The sequence below is a fragment of the Musca domestica genome, unplaced genomic scaffold, assembly GCF_030504385.1.
Source record: "Musca domestica strain aabys unplaced genomic scaffold, Musca_domestica.polishedcontigs.V.1.1 15, whole genome shotgun sequence".
NCBI classification, from domain to species: Eukaryota; Metazoa; Arthropoda; class Insecta; order Diptera; family Muscidae; genus Musca; species Musca domestica.
Genome location: NW_026712207.1, coordinates 10,269,494 through 10,293,440, shown reverse-complemented (window position 1 = coordinate 10,293,440; position 23,947 = coordinate 10,269,494). Strand labels below are relative to the sequence as shown.

The window sequence follows — 23,947 nt, the reverse complement described above, 5'->3', positions numbered from 1 at the left end:
ACCTGCAAAATCAACGAAATTTTCAGTTTTTTTGACTTTTGCAAGCCATTTATATATTTTTAAAAAATAGATCGGATCATAATTGTTATAACAAATTAACATGGACAGACGGACTTGATCGACTCAGCTTGGTGAGATTAGAAAAGTTCGTGGATCTTGTTTTTTTTTTTTTTGAACTTTTTGGCCTCCAACATATGGTCTTGTAGGTTATAATTATTTTGAGGAGAGATAATTATATTTTGAACAACCTTCCCTATCAAAGAACAATGAGGCATAATTATGTTTTTTATTTTTTCATAGCATAACAATATTTGATTTTTTTCTAATTTCCAAAAATTTAAATTCTGCAAAAAATACATGTCCTTCATAATAAATTTTAATCTATATATTATGGATTTTTTTATCAAGCATACATAAATTAATGCATATAAATCCAATCAAATCTAAACATTTCCACAAAATAACAAATGAAAATTGAAAACGCAACTTACCTTTTTTAATACCATTCTCGGTGGTCGCTGCGGTTACTGGACCGGCATCTGATGTTGTTTTGTAATTGTTATGTGCGGTTGATAGAGTTGGTAGTGTTGGTGGAGCGGGCAAAGGTGCAGCATAACACATGGCAGGTGAGTTACGATGTTGTCGTTTTTTTTTTTTTTTTTTATATAGTTCCATTGTAAAAATGTGCCATATAATATTTATATATATATAGCAAATCAAATAAATAATTTCAAAAATATATATATTTTTTTGTGTGTGTGGCAGCATTCATATTTACAGGTTGTTTGTGGTTTATAAAAAAATATTTAAATAAATCATGCAAAAAAAGAGTAAAATTTTATCAATAAATTATTTGAGTACTTTGATAATATATGCGTGTATATACAACTATTAATTTCACGCAACAGCATGCACAAAAAAACGAGGAATGCAAATTATTTATGAACGACGTTTATCAATCTTTGCCCTTTAATTAAAATTAATTTAATGCAATTTAAAAGCAATTAAATTTCACAGTGGCAAACAAAAGTGAGCAGTATAATGAGAATACACCTTTTCTAAATTAGACAAACTTAGATGGAGTTCGAAGATATGGAATATATGTATCATCACTAGATGTGGATCGAAGATGGGATATAAGGATGAATCCCTTCTGGTACCTCTAACACAAAGGTTTCAATTTTCTATGCAAATGACCAACTGCAACAAGATATCAGTCGGTTTTGCCCACAGATGTATTAAGTCAGTCTTGCATTATGATTGGTCAAACTTTTGACCCTTTATGGGGCGATCCGAGGGAGTGGGCCAAAATTGTCCATTTCGTATCTGACCTAAGTCTGATAAAAATATTAGAATGAGCCAAATTTGGACTATATCGACTATTTCCTTCACATTTAATAAAATTTGTGATAATGGTTGAAATATGTGTAAGGTATCGGACCGAAGTATTTCACTTTATTTAATACTGATAAAAATGTTGGTATGTGCAAAATGTAAATAAAATCGAACATTTATTTCCAATTTTATGGGAATAATAAAAATGTTAAACTTTTGTGGCGAAGGTACCAGAAGGATTTGGCCGATAAATTCCATATTTCCATAAGATCTCTGGTTGAGAAAAATATTAAGACATACCAAGTTTGAAAAAAATTGTTAACTTGAATCCCCTTTGTGGGGGAGGTACCAGAAGGGGTGGGCTATTATATATGATCTTCACAACAGATCTTGTGTTGATAAAAAATATTGCGATGTGTGAAATTTGAAGAGAGTCGTATGCTTCTATGAGCGTTATGCTATCGCATTCTATGAGCGTTATAATTATTTAAAATTTTGTCCCTTTGTGGGGTAAGTACCAGAAGGAGTGGTCTGATATCTACCATATTCACAATAGATCTTTTGTTAGTAAAAATATTAGGATGTGTCAAATTGGAAAAGAATCGGGGGATAAGTTAAAATTCTATTAGAAATATAGTTATTTAAATTTTTGACCCGTTGTAAGGGAGGTAGCAGAAAGAGTGGCCCGACATTATTCATTTTCACACCTGGTCTTATGTTGATAGAAATATTGGAATCTGCTAAATTTGAAAATAATCGGATACTCATTTCTCGTGTAATGAGTTTCATAGTTATTCAACATTTTGACCCCTTTGTGGGGGAGGTGCCAGAAGGAGTGGGCCGATATATATCATCTTCACACCAGATCTTGTGTTGATAAAAATATTGGAATGTGTTAAATTTGAAGAGAGTCGTGTGCTTATATCGCATTTTATGAGCGTTATAATTATTCAAAATTTTGACACTTTGTGATGGAGGTACCAGCAGGAGTGGTCAGATATCTACAATATTTCTGCCGATCTTATGTTAATAAAAACATTAGGATGTGTAAAATTTGAAAACAATCGGATGTCCATTTTAAATTTTATTAGAAATATAGTTATTCAAAATTTTAACCAGTTGTGGAGGAGGTATAAGAAGGAATTGGGCGATATATCCAATCTTCACATCAGATCTTGAGTTGGTGGAAATATTGTGTGTGAAATTATTTTCGGATTCTTATTTCGAGTTTTATGGGGCTTAATAGTTATTCCAAATGTTGACCCTTTGTGAGGAAGGTACCAGCAGGAGTGGTTTGATATCTACCATATTCACAACAGATAATTATTCCAAATTTTGACCCTTTGTGGGGAAGATACCAGAAGGAGTGGTCCGACATATTTCATATTTCATCACGAGATCTTTTGCTGATACAAAATATTGGGATGTGTGAAATTTGAAGAGAACCAGATGATCATTTTGCGTTTTACGAGCTTCGTGCCTATTCAAAATTTTGACCCGTTGTGGGTGATGTACGCGAAGGGATAGATCGGCATATCCCATCTTCGCGCCAGATCTTATGCTGATAGAAACATTGCGATGTGCATAATTTAAAGACAATCGGACACTTATTTCCCAATTTTTAACGGTTATAATTATTCCAAATTTTGACCCTTTATGGGGGAGGTGCTTGATGGAATGAGTCGATATTATCCATTTTCGCACCTGACCTGCCACTAACAAAAAATTTGGGATTTGTAACGTTTGCACAAAATCGGATGACCCTTACAAAGAAGAAAGATATTTTTTCGAACTTTTGTGGGGGAGGTGCCGGAAGGAGTGGACCGATATTGTCCATTTTCGACCACGATCTAAGTTTGACAATAATGTTACGATGTACCAAGTTGGACCAAATCGAATACTCCCTTCGAGAGTTATGGTGCACACTAGACAGACAGAAGTATGAACAGGTACCCCTACATCGACTTCAAATGCCCTGAAACGAATTTGGCTCAAAGAGATCTAGGGTCTATAACCGTTATTTCGATGAGACACGTTTTGGCCGTATTAAATGATATTTATGTATATACCCTCTGCAGCCATATGGTAGAGGGTCTCCTATTCCTTCCTCCTTGAGGTCACCTATTGCCTATAGCAGATCTTGATGTCTCCTATTGTCTATAGAAGACCTTGAGGTCTCCTATTGTCTATAGAAGACCTTGAGGTCTCCTATTGTCTATAGAAGACCTTGAGGTCTCCTATTGTCTATAGAAGACCTTGAGGTCTCCTATTGTCTATAGAAGACCTTGAGGTCTCCTATTGTCTATAGAAGACCTTGAGGTCTCCTATTGTCTATAGAAGACCTTGAGGTCTCCTATTGTCTATAGAAGATCTTGAGGTCTCCTATTGTCTATAGAAGACCTTGAGGTATCCTATTGTCTATAGAAGACCTTGAGGTCTCCTATTGTCTATAGAAGACCTTGAGGTCTCCTATTGTCTATAGAATACCTTGAGGTCTCCTATTGTCTATAGAAGACCTAGAGGTCTCCTACTGTCTATAGAAGACCTTGAGGTCTCCTATTGTCTATAGAAGACCTTGAGGTCTCCTATGATCTATAGAAGACCTTGAGGTCTCCTATGATCTATAGAAGACCTTGAGGTCTCCTATGATCTATAGAAGACCTTGAGGTCTCCTATGGTCTATAGAAGACCTTGAGGTCTCCTATTACCTAGAGAAGACCTTGAGATCTGATATTGTCTATAGAAGACCTTGAGGTCTCCTATGGTCTATGGAAGACCTTGAGGTCTCTTATTGTCTATAGCAGATCTTGATGTCTCCTATTACCTAGAGAAGACCTTGAGATCTGATATTGTCTATAGAAGACCTTGAGGTCTCCTATGGTCTATGTAAGACTTTGAGGTCTCTTATGGTCTATAGAAGACCTTGAGGTCTCCTATGGTCTATAGAAGACCTTGAGGTGTCCTATTGTCTATAGAAGACCTTGGTCTCCTATGGTCTATAGAAGACCTTGAGGTCTCCTATGGTCTATAGAAGACCTTGGTCTCCTATGGTCTATAGAAGACCTTGAGGTCTCCTATGGTCTCTAGAAGACCTTGAGGTCTCCTATGGTCTATAGAAGACCTTGAGGTCTCCTATGGTCTATAGAAGACCTTGAGGTCTCCTATGGTCTATAGAAGACCTTGAGGTCTCCTATGATCTATAGAAGACCTTGAGGTCTCCTATGGTCTATAGAAGACCTTGAGGTCTCCTATTACCTAGAGAAGACCTTGAGATCTGATATTGTCTATAGAAGACCTTGAGGTCTCCTATGGTCTATGGAAGACCTTGAGGTCTCTTATTGTCTATAGCAGATCTTGATGTCTCCTATTACCTAGAGAAGACCTTGAGATCTGATATTGTCTATAGAAGACCTTGAGGTCTCCTATGGTCTATGGAAGACTTTGAGGTCTCTTATGGTCTATAGAAGACCTTGAGGTCTCCTATGGTCTATAGAAGACCTTGAGGTGTCCTATTGTCTATAGAAGACCTTAAGGTCTCCTATTTTCTATAGAAGACTTGAGGTCTCCTATTGTCTATACAAGACCTTGAGGTTTCCTATTGTCTTTAGAAGACCTTGAGGTCTCCTATTGTCTATAGCAGATCTTGATGTCTCCTATTACCTAGAGAAGACCTTGAGATCTCATATTGTCTATAGAAGACCTTGAGGTCTCCTATGGTCTATGGAAGACCTTGAGGACTATTATGGTCTATAGAAGACCTTGAGGTCTCCTATGGTCTATAGAAGACCTTGAGGTCTCCTATTGTCGGTGGAAGACCTTGAGGTCTTCTATTGTCTATAGAAGACCTGGAGGTTTCCTCTCTGATAAAAAAGACTTGAAGATTTTGACCTTGAAGATGAAGTTTTATATATTTTCTGTATTAAGAATTTTTTATCGGTATGACCATAGGTATAACTTTGTCTCAAAAAGGATATCAAAATTCTAGGAAATTTGCAATATATGGGCTCACAAAAAGGTTCCTTTGGACATACAGACCCCTAAATTTTGGGGGCCCGTTACAGTTAAATTTGATGAGATAAGGCAAAACTGCGAGATACATGACTCATATGTTTTGGTCTTCTAATATGCAGCCGGGTCAGAATATGATTAATTATTTTCGTGTTGCATAATGTTATTTAACTTTTTCCACTATCATTTCTTTCTTGGAATATTTTTGTAAAATTTTAAATTTTCATTTTTTGAATACTTTTTGTTTTACTTGTTTAAATTTAAATTCGGTATTTTTATTTAAAGAACCATCAAAATTCTTGGAACGATTAACATGATTATGCCATGTTAAATAGTTGTGCTTTGGTTATGTAATCTTTAATGTCGATTTTCTGTTTGCTCAAATAAACTTAAATTGCCACACAAGTACATGCTGGCGTATACGTTTACAATAGCAAACGTTAATACAAACACAAACACGGATAAATTTTCAGCGAAGCAGAATTTTCTGTTTACAAGTAAAACTCAATTAAAGTATTATTTCCAATGAAGTGGGGGGGGGGGGGGGGTTATGGTGTAATACTAGGATTGCAACCAATAGATACATAGTTTAGTAGTGGTTTCACATTTTCTCGGAAGAGAATAAACATTTTGTTGGAAAAACAAAGCTCAGGTATGAGTTCATGTGAACCCCAAATACCAACATTTGTTAGTTGTTGGTAGTTATGCAAAAGCAACTTTGCATGTTGCCTTAGATTTTTTTCTATTTTCACATTAATTTGTAGGTGTATGGGGAAGGGAAACTAATAATAATAGCAACGTTATTCTACATTGTTATAATATGTTTTTAAATTGTTGGACGGAAAATATTTCCATGAATGGAAAGAAAAGTCGGCCGGTTAATAAAAAAGTTTACTATAAAAAGCAATTTGCTTGAAAAAAAGAAGGTTTGGTTTTATACCCTCAGCCACATGGCTAGAGAGGGTGTATATCATTTGATACGGTCAAAACGTACCTAGTCGAACGTAGGTTTAGACCCTAGGTCTCTTTGAACCAAATCCGTTTCAGGACATTTGGAGTCGATCTAGCGATGTCCGTCCGTCCGTCTGTCTGCTCACTTCTTTTGGTACCTCCCCCACAAAAAGTCGAAATTTTCAAAAAATATTTTTTTTGCACAGAAAGTGAAATGATAATCCAATTTAGCTTCAACTTTGCAAATCCTAATATTTGCGGCAATGCCACGCCAGGTGCGAAAATGGACAATATCGGTCCACTCAATCAAGTACCACCCCACAAAGGGTCTAAATTTTGAATAATTACAACTCTTATAAAATGTGATGTAAGAATCCGATTGTCTTAAAATTTCACACATTGTAATATTTATATAAAACCAAGATCTGGTGTTCTGACAACCACCACAAAAGAAAATTCGAAATTTTTAATACCCATTAAGCTCATAAAACACGAAATTAACATCCGATTCCATTTTTACTTAACACATCTGAATATTTCTATCATCACAGAATCTGTTAAGAAAACGGTAGAGATCAGACCATTCCTTCTGGTACCTCCCCCACAAAGGGTCAAAGTTTTTTTATAAAATCCGAAATAAGCATCAGGTTCTCTTTATATTTCACACATCCCATTATTTTCGCTAACAAAAGACCCGTTGTGAAGATGGGTATATCGGTCCACTCCTTCTGGTACCTCCCCCCCCACAAAGGCTCAAAATTTTGAATATCCATGAAACTCAAGTAAAATTGACATCCGATTCCATTCAAGACCTGGTGCATCCCAATATTTCCATTAACACAACACAGTCCAAATATAGCACGTCGCAATATTTAAATTATATTTATTTAGGTCCGATACGAAATGGCCAATATTGGTCCATTCCTTCGGAACATACTACATAATAATGAATAATCATAACAGAAGTCAAAATGTTTTTGAATAATCGAACATTGGCTGAGGGTATACATCTGTCGGCAAAACCGACCGATACTTTTTTACTTGTTTTATGATACTTAGGGTTATGCATAGACCTCGAGGTACATGAAGTTGCACATTTTTTTGTATTCGAAGTTTGCACCAAATTAATACTTAAAAATACTTCACTTCCTATCGATCACGGAAGGAATTGACCGATCTTAGAAATCTTCAAATTCGATATAAATTTAAAGGAAAAATTATGTTGCGCCAAGTTTGGGTAAAATCCCAGAATCCCCTCTAGACACTCTTTAAAGATTTTTACCCAACAAGTTCTTAAAACTCTTTTTTTTTTTTTGTTTATATAACTATTTTAATTATTTGTAGTCATCATATGGCTGATGGTATAACACTTCTTTGTTTTTGCTTTGCTTAACCTTTGTAGAATCTCTTTACAATTCTTCTAATTCTCTAATTAATCTCCTTAAGCCCATTTTAATATAAAAATAGGTTTAAAGGGAAATGTTTTACTTTTATTTTAGGAGATATATTAAAAAGGCTTTCCTTTCACTGCCCCGTCCGTAAAAATTTAAACGGAATGCTAAACTTGTAAGGTTAGTTCAACAAAATCTCAATATGGACATTGTTTTGGGTATTTCAGGCTCGCCTTCGTATCTCCTACGCAGTCTTTCAAAAATGACTGGGAGAACGTTTCTCAAGAAGCGACATTTAATAAATAACTTTCGTTTCATGAATAATTTGCATTCTTTGTTTTGTAGAATTCCTGTTGTTGTTATTGTTATTGCTGATATAACAAACAACAACAACTTTAATTAACATCCTTATTAGGCTTTCTGCCCGCCCAAACTCATTGGTTTTCCATGAATTTGAGTTATATTTTGATATGAAATCAACATTTCAAGTAAATCTGTGTGCGTTCGGTATTTTTTGTAGTGGTATTGGTAGGTGGATGAGAAAAAAAATACAATTGTTAGCTGTTGCTCTGATCTGCTTACCTTGGGATACATTGCGACTCAACGAATCCATGCTGCCGCTCAAACCATTCTGGCCGGTGCGCTCCACTGAATTGAGGTCGGCAGAGCTTTCGTTGGGCTGCAACGTACGTGGCACATCCAAGATATTCCGCTGGGCATTGCTTTCATCGCCCAGTATTTGTGAACAATCCAAACCATTTGGAACACGTAGTATAGCCACGGATAAGTACATGTCCAATGCCTTGAAAGTGAGACACACAAAGGTTTTTTGTTATTACTCTCCTCTAACGGAACGCAATGTTCCATTGCCATTTAATGCTCCAGAGTTTCAGCAGGAATTTCGAACGGAAAAAAATTCTGTGAGCAGTATATGGCCGGAACACGAATTAAAGAGCTTGTTCATCATGACTTCTTCGTAGGATGATGATAAATGGCGAAAAAAAAAAAAATAAAATCTAAAAAAATATCTCTCAACGAGATTTCTGCTTTTCATCCATTTCATTCGTTTGCCTTTCCACCTTTAGCCCATGGACCAGCATCAGCATCCATCCGTATCAGCGGCCCAACTTACCTTGTGCATTATATTAAAGTATTGCGTTAGATCCTTGTGTTCGCAGGTCTGCCAGTCTGCCTTGTAACCCATTAATAAAATATTCGGTTTCAGTTTGCCAATGCCGGAAGCCTATGAAGGGAAAACAAAACAAGAAAAAAATGATTAAAGTTTAAACAAGCAAAAAAGCTGTAAGTTCGGCAGGGCCGAACCTTGACTACCCTCCACCATTTGGTACAAATTTGGCAATTCTCAAAAAAAATAAAATCCGTTAAAAATTTTGTTAAAATCTTAAAAATACCGAATGTAGCTGTTATATTAGGGTCTATACGACAACGTGGACCTGAATAGGCAACTTTTGTCACAAGCTATTACAATATTGAAATGCGAAACTTGAACAAAAAACTGTTTATAATGAAGCTAAAATCATCAAAATACCGAATATAGGGAGGTACCATGGGGGTTATAAATCGTGGACCTGCACATAAATTTTTTGGCATAGGCTGTAGTATCCATAACGAACTTCAGATACAAAATTTGAAATAATTCCGGTAAATAATGTCGCTAAAATCATCAAAATTCCGAATATCGGGGGATACCGTTATATGGGAGCTATTCGAAGACGTGGACCTACATGGTTCATTTTCTGTCTCAAGCCGTAGTATCCATTACGAACTTCAAATACCAAATTTGAAACAATTCCGGTAAATAATGTCGCTAAAATCGTTAAAATACCGAATACCGGGGGGTACAGTTATATGGGGGCTATACGAAGACGTGGACCTACATGGCCCATTTTCTGTCTCAAGCCGTAGTATCTATTACGAACTTTAAGTGGCAATTTTGAAACAATTCCGGTAAATAATGTCGCTAAAATCATCAAAATACCGCATATCGGGAGGTACCGTTATATGGGGGCTATACGAAGACGTGGACCCGCACGGACAATTTTCTGTCATAGACTGTAGTGTCCATGACGAACTTTAAATGCGAAATTTGAAACAATTCTGGTCAATAATGTCGCTAAAATCATAAAAATACCGAATATAGGGAGGTACCATGGAGGTTATAAAACGAGGACCTGCGCAGACAATTTTCTGTCATAGGCTGTAGTATCCATTACGAACTACAGTGATTTCCACAGACGGACGGACATTGCTAACTTTGTGGGGTCTAGAGTGTATATTTCGAGGTGTTACAAACGGAATGCCAAACTTAATATACCCTACATACTATGGTGGAGAGTATAAAAATATGTTTATCATTGTTCACAAAATTAGAAGAAAACGAGAAAAAAAACCTGCAGCCACCATGAGAAGTCTGTGTTTGGTTTGTTAATACGCCCACAAGGTAATATTTTTCAGGTGGGCAAACACACCAGTCATGGTGGAAATATTAATAAAAGAAATGTTTTAAAAGAATATAACTTTACTTTAAATGATGTTACAATATTTTAGAGTGTTGAGAGGTTCTTTATGGATATTATGATCTGGAAAAAATAACTTGAAAATATTTCAAAAAAAAAAAAAAATAATAATAAATAAATAAAAAATTTAAAAGCTAAAAATATTCAAAAGCCTGAAATCTTAAATTTTCAAAGTCACAAATCTGTAAAGTATCCTCGTGGACATGATAATGCACAAGAGCCACTCACATTATCTATGCATGACAGTGATTTTATTTTGCAGTGGTACATGCTGGCGTATACATGTTGTTAGCACGTATACGCCACAGAAGGCAGGTGATGATTTTAAGTGTGTGTATTGGTGTGTGTGCAACACGAGCTACCTTTTAGGTTACTAGACCCATTATTTAATGAAAAACTCAATTATAGAAATTTTTTGTTATGAGGTAGGCCACACCAATGGAAGCCAAATTGATCCCTTGGTTTAACATTTCTTTGGGATGGGGATAGGTTGGCTGCTATTAAAAGCACTTAGCTGATACAATCAAGTGGCACTTTACTATACATATGTAAAATAAAAAGCTAATGGTATTGATTTATATCTAAACAAATCAAAAGGTATCAGTCTGGTTTGCCGACAGATGTATACCCTCAGCCTTGAGTTATGATTATTCAAACTGTTGACCCTTGGGGAGGTTCCGAAGCAATTGACCAATTCGTATCTGACAACAACGTGCTATATTTTATATAAGATATGTGCAAAGTTTTGAAAATGTTAAAATATGCGTGAGGTACCAGACATAGTCGATCGAAGTATTCCATTTTCATACTTCATCTAAAACAGATAAAAATACAGGTAATGGCAATATGTCAAAAATATCGAGCATTATCATCTAAGTTTATGGGAAATCATAAGTTTCATATTCATCTGGGGTTTCTGGTTGAGAGAAACATTTGGATATAGAAAATCGCAATGTTTTGCAAGATATGACAGACCCATTGTGGGTCAGTTTGACTAACGCAAAAATGTTTGGATATGTGAAATTTAATGAAAGTTGGATGCTTCTGGAAACCTATGTGGGGGATGTATCAGAAGAAATGGTCCGATCTCTTTCATTTTCATAACAGATCTTTTGTTGATGGAAATATTGAGATGTATGAAGTCTGAATGTAATCGGATGTTAATTTCGTGTTTTATGAGCTTCGTATATTCAAAATTTTGGTCCTTTGTGGGGAGGTACCAGAAGGAGTGGAGCGATATTACCCATATTCACAGCTTATCTTGTGAAAAATGGGATGTGTGAAGTATGAAGAGAACCGAATGCTTTTATCGGATTTTATGATCCTTTTGGTCATTCAAAACTTTGACCCTTTGTGGGGGAGGTACCATAAGGAGTAGTCCGCTATATCCCATCTCTACACCAGACCTGGGGTTAATAAAAATAGTGTGATGTGTGCAATTTGCAGACAATCGGACTCTTACATCTCATTTTATAAGAGTTAAAACTATTCAAAAATTTGACCCTTTGTGGGGGAGGTACCTGATGGAATGGAACGATATTATCCATTTTCGCACATGATGCAAATATTATGATTTGCAAAGTTAGGGCAAAATCGGATTATCCTTTCTCTTTCTGTGTCGAACATTATCTTCTTTGCAAATGTTGACATTTTGTGTGGGAGGTACCAGAAGGAGTGGACCGATATTGTCCATCTCCGAATTCTATATAAGTTTAATAATAATATTACGATGTTCCAAGTTTGGATCAAATCGGACTGACAGACGGACGGACGTACATCGTCAAATCGACTCCAAATGTCCTGAAACGGATTTGGTCCAAACAGACCTAGGATCTAAAACCGTTATTTCGATGAAGCAAGTTTTGGCCGTATCAAACGATATATACACTCTCTAGTCTTATGGCTGAAGGTACAAAAAATTACATGCTCTATCGTCAATCTGGTCGACAGAAGTGGAATTTCAAGTAAGAAGAATCAATACATGAAAATCCTGATGTCTAATATTGTACATAGGAGGACCTAAGATCCTATTGTCTATAGACGACCTTGAGATCTTCTACTGTCTATAGGAGACCTTGAGGTCTTCTACCGTCTATAGAAGATCTTGAGGTCTTCTAATGTCTGTAGAAGACCTTGAGGTCTTCTAATGTCTGTAGAAGACCTTGAGGTCTTCTAATGTCTGTAGAAGACCTTGAGGTCTTCTAATGTCTATAGAAGACCTTGAGGTCTTCTAATGTCTATAGAAGACCTTGAGGTCTTCTAATGTCTATAGAAGACCTTGAGGTCTTCTAATGTCTATAGAAGACCTTGAGGTCTTCTAATGTCTATAGAAGACCTTGAGGTCTTCTAATGTCTATAGAAGACCTTGGGGTCTTCTAATGTCTATAGAAGACCTTGAGGTCTTCTAATGTCTATAGAAGACCTTGAGGTCTTCTAATGTCTATAGAAGACCTTGAGGTCTTCTAATGTCTATAGAAGACCTTGAGGTCTTCTAATGTCTATAGTAGACCTTGAGGTCTTCTAATGTCTATAGAAGACCTTGAGGTCTTCTAATGTCTATAGAAGACCTTGAGGTCTTCTAATGTCTATAGAAGACCTTGAGGTCTTCTAATGTCTATAGAAGACCTTGAGATCTTCTAATGTCTATAGAAGACCTTGAGGTCTTCTAATGTCTATAGAAGACCTTGGGGTCTTCTAATGTCTATAGAAGACCTTGGGGTCTTCTAATGTCTATAGAAGACCTTGAGGTCTTCTAATGTCTATAGAAGACCTTGAGGTCTTCTAATGTCTATAGAAGACCTTGAGGTCTTCTAATGTCTATAGAAGACCTTGAGGTCTTCTAATGTCTATAGAAGACCTTGATTACTTCTAGTGTCTATAGAAGACCTTGATTACTTCTAGTGTCTATAGATGACCTTCAGGTCATTTATTGTTTACTTTTATTTATAGACGACCTCGAGGTCTTCTATCATCCATAAATAAAACTTAATTTGTTTATACCCTCCACCATGGAATGGATGGTATATTAGGTTTGTCATTCAGTTTGTTACACCTCGATGTCCGTCCATCTGTCCTTCTGTAGAAATCACTCTAGCTTCCGAACGCAATGAAGTATGTTGATAAAAATGTACTTAAATGTATATTATGTCTGCAGGACTTTTGGTGTTGAAAATGGGCCAAGAAGGTCCACGTTTTGGTATAGCCCCCATATAATAGTACCTCCCGATATTCGGTATTTTGATGATTTTAGCGATATTATTCACCGAAATTGTTTGAAAATTTGTATTTCAAGTTCGTAATGAATACTACAGCCTATGACAGGAGATTGTCTGTGAATGTGCACGTTTTTATATAGCCCCCATACAACGGTATCTCCCGATATTCGGTATTTTAATGATTTTAGCTACAGTATTCACCGATTTTTTTGTTCAAGTTTCGCATTTGAATATTCTAATGGCTTGTGGCAAAAATTGCCTATGCAGGTCCACGTCGTCGTATAGACCCTAATATAATGGCTACATTCGGCATTTTTAGGATTTTTGCAGAATTTTTAACGGATTTTATTTTATTACTTTTTTTTAAATTCCAAATTCGTTCCAAATGGTGGAGGGTATTAAAAGTTCGGCCCGGCCGAACTAACACCTTTTTTTACTTTTTATCATCTATAAAAGGGCCTAAGTTCTTCTGAAGACCACAGAGGAACCTTGAAGTCTTCTTAACATTTTTAAATTTTAATTTTCATCATTCTTTGCACTATCCACCACATGGTTCTGTTTGTCCGACCAGCATATCAAATTTATAATTTAAAATTTTTATTTTTTTATTTTTTTTTATTTTTATTATTATTTTTTTTTTAATTCCAATTCCGTTCCAAATGGTGAGGGGTATTAAAAGTTCGGCACGGCCGAACTTACAGCTTTTTTACTATTTATCATCTATAAAAAACCCTAAGTTTTTCTGAAGGCCACCGAAGAACTTTGAAGTCTTCTTAACATTTTAAAATTTTAATTTTTATCATTCTTTGCACTATCCACTACATGGTTGTGTTTGTCCGACCAGCATATCCAAATATAATTTAAAAATATCCAAGGTTATTTTTTGCAATGTTTTTTTTTTTTTTTTTTTGTTAAAAATTGACAATGTAAAGAATTTCCCTTAATTCTGGATAAAATTCTCAATTTTCCTTGACAAAATACAATTTGATCTTTAAATGTTTACATATTTAAATATTATTTCAGTTTGACCCTCTCACGTTAGTCCTATCCTTTTTTGCGACAATATGTGTGTTTATGTAGTTTATCAAATTTCTGTTTTTGATGAAAAGCAGTTCAAACATTTCATGTTAATGTAAATTTGTCCTTCGACAATCCTTGTAACACTGTAGAACAAAATTATAGTAAAATTCGGGATTTATGCTGGATTTTCCGCCAAAATTAAAAAAATGGCAACAGATCAAAGTTAAGGGGTTTTTTTAATTTTTTTTGGGACATGTTCAAAATACGAGGTAAAGTAATACATATATATTTGGGCTACGGTGGGGCATATAACAAAAAAAAAATGATGTGATCATTTACAACATAACTCATTTTTTGAAGATTTTGTTTTTGAGGGTGGACTCATCATTTAATGTCATCTCCAGATAATTTTATATTTTTTCTCCAAACCACATTTTGTTGCCCTGTGTAAGAAATGCTACCTTTCCGAATTAATACAATATAAACATTACAAAATAAGACATGACAAGTCCTTTTAGTTTTTTTTTTTTTGATATGTCCAAATTCATAACATGTTCAAGTCGTTCAGTGACAATGACAAGTATTGACGCATTAAAAGGTTTTCTTTTTTTGGAGGGGTTGGCAATGTGGTTTTCTGCCTCCATCACAGGAAATAGCCCATCATTAACACAAAATAATAAAAAAAAAGTATTTATGGTCACACCAACCTGCATCAGTGCCCGGGAACCCGACTCGAAATCCTCACCATCCACCAGCGAATAGAAACCTTTGACACGATGTCTGCGGAACCAAGTGGTGGCACGTTCCTGCAAATAGTTGCGATAACGTTGTGAGCTCGTGCCACGCAATACGTGACCGCAAACCATCAGCGATAAATTCTTCGTCAGCATATAGGCGAAGTCGACCAGCACCGGACGGGTGTTGGGCAGGCCGGAAAGTACCAAAATTTGCGGGCGATAGTTCTTCACATGCTCTTCAACGTTATTCAACTGTTGTACAGAAATCAGAGCGTTCTTGTAGGTCTGTGCCTGGGTGGTGGAGCCCCAATTAACATCCGGCTTGCGGTAGGCGACGATTAAGTACAGTGCCAGGACCACGGCGAATGTGATCAAGGCGGTGGCCCATGATATCAGGAACATGACGGCCACACAGAGGATGGCACCCACGAGACTTAGCCACATGTTGTAGTACTGCGGAAAACGGCGAAGAAAGAGGAGGAGAAGAGGAAAACATATTAACATAAATTAAAGTACATTAGAGAGAGAATATACATAGCAATGTTCAGGATGTTGTTGTTATTGTTAGTGTTTTTGTGGTTATTGCTTTCTCACATAAATTCAATAAAAAGCGTTCTTATGATGGCAAATTGTTGATACTGTTGAGCATAATTTAAAGCTGAATCCTGCCAGCATTTTGTTGGTATCAGGGATTATACGTCATTCTTAAAGTGCCCCAAGGAGTATAGCTTAACTTAAATAACATTACAGGAAATATCTGTTTATTATGTGGTCAATTGGAAGGATGAGGTGTGAAAATATTTGAACTCATGCTCTAACGTAGAAGACCTGTTGTGCGCGCTCTCCTGAAGAGAGAGGCTCAGTGTAAACTTTGGAAATGTTATAAAAAAAATTGACAAAAAAGTCGATTTTCGACATTCCTAATGATTTTATATTCTCAATTCTATGTCGACCAAATCGATCTATTTGGATATTTTGTTACCGAAAGTAAAAAATTTACAATTTTTTTCTTTCTAACATCAAAAAAAGTTTTAGCGCCTGGTTTTGTATGACGAATGCGAACGAAAAACCACATGCCAACATTCAAAATATTCCAAAACTTATTCTCGATTTTCTTCCGCATTTACTTTCATTTTGTACAGAAACTGGTCCATAGTTTTTGATTTAACTTCGATTTTGTCTTCAAACAACTGAACTCGATTTTCGATTTTTTACTTCCCAACCTGAAACCGATTTTTGATTTTTTGTGCGCTTCCCTGAAGAAAGATAGGCTCAGGGTATGCATACTTTAACATAGGAATATGTTGTCGAAAAAAAATCGACAAAAAAGTCGACTTTCGGCTTTACTATCGATTCTCCATCCTAAGTCGACTAAAATCGATCGATTTCGATTAATTTGTTATGAAGCCGAAGAAAATATCAATAAAAGGAACTAACAATCGATAACCGATAACATAGCAACTGGTACATGAATACTTCGGGTATCGTACCAACTACTTCTTGACGAAGAAATCAAAAGCCGAAGGTAAAAAATCTACAATTTCTTATTCTTCTTAAGATCCAAAAAAAAAAAATCGATTTTACAGATTTGAATCGATTTTTAGGGCGACTTAAAAAATTTAAATCGATTTTTGGTTTTTTGACTTTGCTTTCCCAAGGACCATGGGATACATATAGATTTCCTAATTTGTTAAATTTTAGACCTTCTTAATCAACAAGAAAAGTCTATTTCTTAATAATTCTGTTTTATTTAATATTGCCTAAAATCAGCTTTCGACTTTTCCTATTCAAAGTCGATCGAAATCGATTTTCGATTTTTTTTCAGAAAAACTTTTTCTTACAGATGATAAGACTTACTATCGATTTTTCGAAATATTTTTTTTTAACATTTTTTGTTTTGCTTAGATAAAATCTAGAACCAAAATATTTTATCTAATCAAAAACTAAAGTCGAATTTGCATTTAAATCGATTTTCGAGTTTCGATTTTGTTTTCCAAGGGCCATGGGATACGTGCACGAAAGCAAGAGATGATTATTATAGCTTTATCCTCAACAAGAGAAAGCGATTTTCGTCTTTTACTCCCAAGTCACAAAGTCGACCAAAATCGATTTTCGATTTTTTGATCTGTCGAATTTTAAGATACAATTACCCCGACTCTGGAAAGGTTTTTTTTGACCCAAAAGTCCGCGTCCCAGACTAGGGTTAGGCCTACCGGACCTTCTGAACCGATATGGACAATATAGGTATCATTTGAAAGCTAATGCGTATCCAACAAGTGATCACATGATGGGGTTATTTAAAAGGGAGGATTCCGGAGTTGTATCAAAATTATCGATGTTATTTTCAGAATATTGAAATTATGTTTTCAGTAAAAACTTTACTTCACGTAGTAGGTCCGGGTCTTGGATCCGGACTTTCGGATCAAATATCCGCCCCCAAGAAAAAAATAATTTCCTGGAATCAGGGTACCTACCACTGGATGTAGTCATAAAAATCTGATAGTTTTTACTAGAGTTAGGCCTTAGGCGAATTCAATAACATTATATCGAAATGACCCACGGTAATTATTATCCCGAACAGTTAAATACATTCTGCAGCATATTCTTGTTAAATTACCGTAAATATTTACACACATTTAAATCCAAACACTATGTGCTTGCTACCATACTCACCTTAAATGTTGGGCGCCAGCCAACAGGCTTGGCTAAACTGGCATGGAATGTACTGAAGTTGATTAACATGTAGGCGGCCAAGAAGAAATTCGATATCAGAGGAGCTATGAGATTTAGTTCGCCAATTAAAATGAAACTGAAATCGGCAGAAGCAGCAACAATGACAGGCAGTCCAAAGCACACAAGGCCAACGAGGGTAGACAGCAGCAACAGGTGGCCCATTTGTTATGTTTCGCAAAATGAAAACATTCAAAAGAAAGAGGGGAAGAGAAAATTAATAACAATGGCATTACATTGGCATTTCAGAACTTAGGTTAAGTAATTTCGATGTTAACAAGGGCCACAGCCCACCCACAAGGAGCTAAACACACAAAAACAATTGAAGACTTACGCCACAGCAATAACAAATGTCAGGACATAACCACGGACAGGTTCATTATTTTTGCCAAAACCCTTGGCAAACCAAACAATCTTGGGATAAAGTTCATCTTTGCACAGAGCCTGAAATGGAAGCACAAAATCACAATTTTCCGTTAAATTTCGGCAAAAGCAAAGTTTTAATTAAATTCAATCTTCGGCTAAACAAACTTGCAAAGCTGCTTAAAGCAGCAGCAACGGACGGCAGCAGCCAAAGATTTGCAAAACAATGGCTGATTTTGCCATTTACTTACCTGAAAGACTTTGGGTGCCGATACCAAACTGGCCAAAGCCGATGACAGTGTCGCAGCAAAACAGCCGGCATAAATGAGTGGGCCAAAGCCGGAGACTAACTCAATGACTTGGAAGGAATTCGATAGACCATATTCGCAAGCGCCTGTAAGAATGATAAGTAGCAAGAAAAGAAGAGAATTCGTTATAAGCAGATTACAATTTACTAAAAAAAGGAAGAAAACCGTTTCAATGTCAAAGGTCTTAAACTGTTACTGTTTTGAGAACTTCGTAATTTGTGATATAGAAATGTAAGTGTGTGTATGTGTGTGTCAACAGTAAATATGCAGTAATCCTTGGGAGAAAAGGAATGTAAAAGAGTAAAAATACACTATAAGTCTGAATCAATAGTTCAGTAGCATTGTATTATTAGCTCTTTTTTTCTTAAATAGTGATCAATGGCGATTATATTTACATCGGAGAATGAAAACAAATAGAAGAATTAATGACGAAGGGAGGGGTGGGGGGTTATTTGTGAAGGTCATATAATTTAATACAAAAAAACTGAGAGCAAAAAACATTGGAGCTTTTATGAATCAAAAAAGTTAGTTGTAAATAAAATGCAGACCTGTAAAAAAGTTAGAAGAGGTCAAGAAAAAATTCCGATGGTAATATAAGTTGCTACAACAACTACTCAACAGTACCGGCCTCCGGGACCAACTACTCTCAAAATGGGTCCAATGAGTCAAGTTATTCTGCAGTAGCGGTTTCGTAGGCTACATACTATACAGTAGTAGCATTTGAGGCTTTTGAAGCAAGCCACCAATAGTAAAGGACTCTGAAGCCAACTACTCTACAAAAGCAGAATTTGAGGGAGCTACTCTAAAGCAGAGAACTTTGAGCTAACTACTCTACAGTAGTAGCATCTGAGGTCAGCTACCCTACACTAGCGTATTCTGAGCCAACTACTTCACTACGGTCTCTGAAGCCAGTTTCTCTGCCTCTGATACAAGCAACTCAAAAATAGCGGCATTTGAGGCCATCTTTTCAACAGTAGCAACCTCTGAGGCCTGCTGGTCAACAATAGCGACCTCTGAGATCAGGAACTCTTCGGTACTGTCCTCTGATGTCAGGTACTCCACTTCAGCGGCCTCAGGGGCCAACTACTCAACAATAGCGACCTCTGACACCAACTACAAAGTAGTATCGTTCTCTAAGGACAGTAGAGGCCTCTGAGGCCAGCTATTATTCAGTAGTGGCCTCTGAGGCCAGTTACCCTACAGTAGAGCCTCTGAGGCCAGCTACTCTACAGTAGAGCCCTCTAAGGCCAGCTAATCTACAGTTGCGGCTTCTGAGGCCAAATTCTCTAAACTAGGGGCATATGATACCAGCTACTCTACACTAGTGGCCTCTGAAGCCAGTTACTCTACAATAGTGACCTATGAGGCCACATACTCAACAGTAACGACATCTAAGGCCAGTCACTCTACAATAGTGGCATCTTGGAATCGTTAGAGGGCGGTCAAATACCACTATTGTAGAGTGTCTAAGAGGCAGAGAAACTCTACAGTAGCGGCCTCTGAGGTCAGTTACTCAACAGTATCAACCCCTGAGACCAGCACTCAACAGTAGTCGCACCTAAGGTAAGCTACTTTACAGTAGTAGCCTCTGAGGCCAGATCCTCTACAATAGCAGAATATCAAGCCAGCCACTCTACAATGACAGCATCTGAGGCCAACTAGTCTACAGTTGCGCCCTCTAACGACAGTTATTTAGCGGCCTCTGAGCTCAGCTACTCTACAGTTGAGGCCCCTGAGGCTAGATTCTCTGCCCTCTCTGAGGTCAGTTACTCAACAGTATCGACCTCTGAGGTCAGTTACTTAACAGTATCGACCTCTGAGGCCAGTTATTTAGCTGCCTCTGAGCTCAGCTACTCTACAGTTGAGGCCCCTGAGGCTAGATTCTCTGCCCTCTCTGAGGTCAGTTACTCAACAGTATCGACCTCTGAGGTCAGTTACTTAACAGTATCGACCTCTGAGGCCAGTTATTTAGCGGCCTCTGAGCTCAGCTACTCTACAGTTGAGGCCCCTGAGGCTAGATTCTCTGCCCTCTCTGAGGTCAGTTACTCAACAGTATCGACCTCTGAGGTCAGTTACTTAACAGTATCGACCTCTGAGGCCAGTTACTCAACAGTATCGACCTCTGAGATCATTTACTCAACACTATCGGCCTCTGAGGCCAGATTCTCTACAGTAGCCGCATATCAGGCCAGCCACTCTACAATAGCAGCATCTGAAGCCAACTAGTCTACAATTGCGCCCTCTAACGACAGTTATTCGACAGTAGCTCCATATAAAGCTAGCTACGGTACTGTAGCGGCCTCTGGGGTCTGCTACTCTACAGTGGAGGCCTCTGAAGCTATATTCTCTGCCCTCTGAGGCCAGCTACTATACAGCAGTAGTCTGTGAGGCCATCTAATCTACAGTAGTGGCTTCTGAGGTCAGCTATTCTACAGTGGCGGTCCCTCAGGTCAACTACACTACAGTAGTGACCTCTGAGAACTACTCTACAGCAGTGGCCTCTGAGAGCAGATATTCTACAATGGAAGCCTCTGGCCCAGCTGCAATACACTGGCGGCATCTAAGGTCAGCTACCCTACATAACCTAAAAAACAATTCAAAAATTTCTATAGAGGGCGTCAAGATCTTTGAATTCAGGACTGGTTTCACTCTATTTTATGAATAAAACTTGGTTGTGAAGGGTATTGAATGGGGGCCAATACCCAATCGGGGTAGAGAATATATGTTCAAGATCAGCGTAGAAATTAACCTATGACAAAATATGTGGCAGGTATTCTAATGACAGAAGAATTGCAATGGAGTGCTTCTGAGAGATCTTATATTAAAAAAAGCCTTCTTAAAAGCCTTCAATCTTAAAAAAAAACCTGGAAAAATACTACCTGCCTAATTATTGAATTTTATCTTTTAAGGTCTATCTATTGAAGTTTTACCAAGAGGTCTTCCAACTACGGAATAGCTTTTTTGGACTTATTGGTTCTATAGAATACATTTTTTGTATTTTTGAAAAGAAGAGATGAGTTTTTTTTAATAAAAGTCTTCAAGAGTCTCCTATATAATAAGACCTTATAGTGATCGAATATCCTTTATAGGATGGATAAGAGATTCCTTGGATTCCTTATGTGAATAAGAGAAATTTTACAAAGTCGTTTTATGGATAGATTATCTCTAAGGGTAAGTTTCTTTGGTAAACTACTTCTTAAGTGTTTCATAGGTCTTCTATGGATAGGAGATTCCTTAGTTTCCTTATGTGAAGAAGAGAACTCTTACAAAGTAATTTTATGGATAGATTATCTCTAAGGACGGGTTCTATGGTAGACTATTTCTTAAGAGTTCCATAGGTAGAGAGCCTCCAAGACCTGAAGACTTCGAGACCTCTTCTTTAAAATTAAATTATTTAAAAATTTGTCTGTGGATATGAGATCCCTAAGGACTTCCGCGGAAATAGCCCAAGAGGCTTTCCCTAAATGGGAAAAATTCCCTTCCAAATAGCTTCCCATATTCCTGGCTTGAGCCCTTTTTATTTGTTTTTCTTAACATTTTTTTAACATTACTTTTTTCTCTCTCATTTTTCGTAAATAAATACAAGATTTTTTTTCCCGAGAACTGTTAATTAAATTGGAATTAAGTGAAAAGTAATTCAATTGTTTTTATCCCCTTTTGTTTTAATTGAAAACAAAAAAAAAAAAAAAAAATAGAAAAGAAAATGACATGAAAAAGAAAACACAAATTGCGAAATGTCAATATGTCCTCAACCAGCCACCCACTCACTCACCTGGCACACAATCCAGAAAGGCAAATGAACCATTAACCATATCGGTGACATTGCCGGTGGCATCACGAGCAACCGAGCCGCCAGCCATTACCACCATTATCAAATAAGTGACGGTTGTTATTAAAATGGCCAAGAGGGTTCCCTTCGGGATGGATTTTTGGGGATCCTGGAAAAGAGACAGTGGATGGTAATAAATTCAACATGAATAATGAACGCAAATGATACCTTTAAATCACCGGAAATGTTTGCACCTGCGAGAATACCTGTGGCTGCTGGGAAAAATATGGCAAACACGGAAAAGAAGTCATGGACGACACCTTTCTCTGGGCGATAATCAGCGAAAAAGTTCTGCTTAAATAAAGTCACTGAAAATTATGAAAAGAGGAAAAAAACGGAACGTTTATGAAAATTTAATTAGGCGGTTAGGGGTCACTTTTTGTTAACTTTTTTTGCCTTTGGAATTTGGCACTTACTGTTATAGCCGAGAAAACCTTTGGCACGTTCTTCGTCACTTTTGGGTCCAATGAAACTGCCAATCATAAAATCGGCAATGGCCACCAGCAAAATAACCAGCAGACCAATTTGGGCCTAGAGGACAGTAAAGAAAAAGAGAAAATATTAAAAGTAATTTGTTTTAAGGATTCAACAAGAACATTACCTTTGCCTCCCATTCCATGCCGACCACAACAATTATCAGCAATATCAGAATTGTCACACTACCAATTATGCGCACATCCTGAATACCGCCATCAACAATGCTGGCGCCCATGGAACGCAGCAAATCCAACATGGACTCACAGAAACCCACCACATACATGGCACAGGCCACAGCATTCGCCAGCGAGAATATCAAACCAATCGAGCCACCAAATTCCGGACCCAGCGAACGTGATATCATGTAATATGTTCCACCTGCAAGCAAAGAATTTAAAGAGAGAGGACAACAAAACAACAGAATCTCATGAAACGCTGGCTTCTGTAGCAAAATGTTAAACCAGGATAATAATTTAGTCTGAAAAAAAGTCCTTAATGCTTTTCATGTATCCTCCAGCTATTGACATGTTAATTATCTTCTCATTTTTGCTGTCATTATCCGATGTTCATTTGAAGTGTATTATTTTCTGGATAATTGCACGCAGCTGGCCGGCAACCGGGTGATTACAAGTGTAGCCGCATTGTACAAATGTGCTTCTGTGAATTGGGATTAATTGAGGGGGAGAGAGGGGAAGAGACATAAAAAGGCAGAGAGAGAGAGGCCAATTGAGTCCTTAAACATTTTCTATGTTGGCAGATCAGGGATGTAAAGTATACATTACTGAAAGAGTACGATAATTGACTGTGAGTTTGACCATCAATTTCTCAGTGCGAACGGTATAAGAAGGGAAGAGGAATTGTGGCCTTATATGTAAAAAAACGTACCAAAATACTCAAAAAGGTACAATATTATTCTTGAATAAACCGGAGGGGATAGAATTTTGAAATTTTCCATGAGGGTTACCCCTGGTGCACCCATCTTCATCAAGAGTGACCCTAATGCGAAATTTCGAAATTCTATCCCATTCGAGGCGGAATTTTGCAAA

At 37.0% G+C, this 23,947-nt stretch overlaps 1 protein-coding gene across 2 annotated transcripts in view; it reads right to left on the bottom strand.

The window, feature by feature from the left end:
• The window catches only part of LOC101888630 (bumetanide-sensitive sodium-(potassium)-chloride cotransporter), a 189,206-nt gene that overhangs the window by 17,839 nt on the left and 147,420 nt on the right, over positions 1-23,947 (bottom strand). Inside the window, exons 8-18 of one of the 2 annotated variants that reach the window (XM_020034704.2) lie at positions 23,026-23,279; positions 22,841-22,955; positions 22,593-22,732; positions 22,368-22,533; positions 18,539-18,681; positions 18,259-18,368; positions 17,868-18,003; positions 15,165-15,647; positions 8,818-8,928; positions 8,268-8,487; positions 492-539 (exon numbers count right to left, since the gene is read on the bottom strand). In XM_020034704.2, coding sequence (XP_019890263.2) covers positions 492-539; positions 8,268-8,487; positions 8,818-8,928; positions 15,165-15,647; positions 17,868-18,003; positions 18,259-18,368; positions 18,539-18,681; positions 22,368-22,533; positions 22,593-22,732; positions 22,841-22,955; positions 23,026-23,279 — 1,926 coding nt within the window. The remainder of the gene's footprint in view (positions 1-491; positions 540-8,267; positions 8,488-8,817; positions 8,929-15,164; positions 15,648-17,867; positions 18,004-18,258; positions 18,369-18,538; positions 18,682-22,367; positions 22,534-22,592; positions 22,733-22,840; positions 22,956-23,025; positions 23,280-23,947) is intronic. The other variant, XM_059119650.1, reaches the window with a different exon arrangement.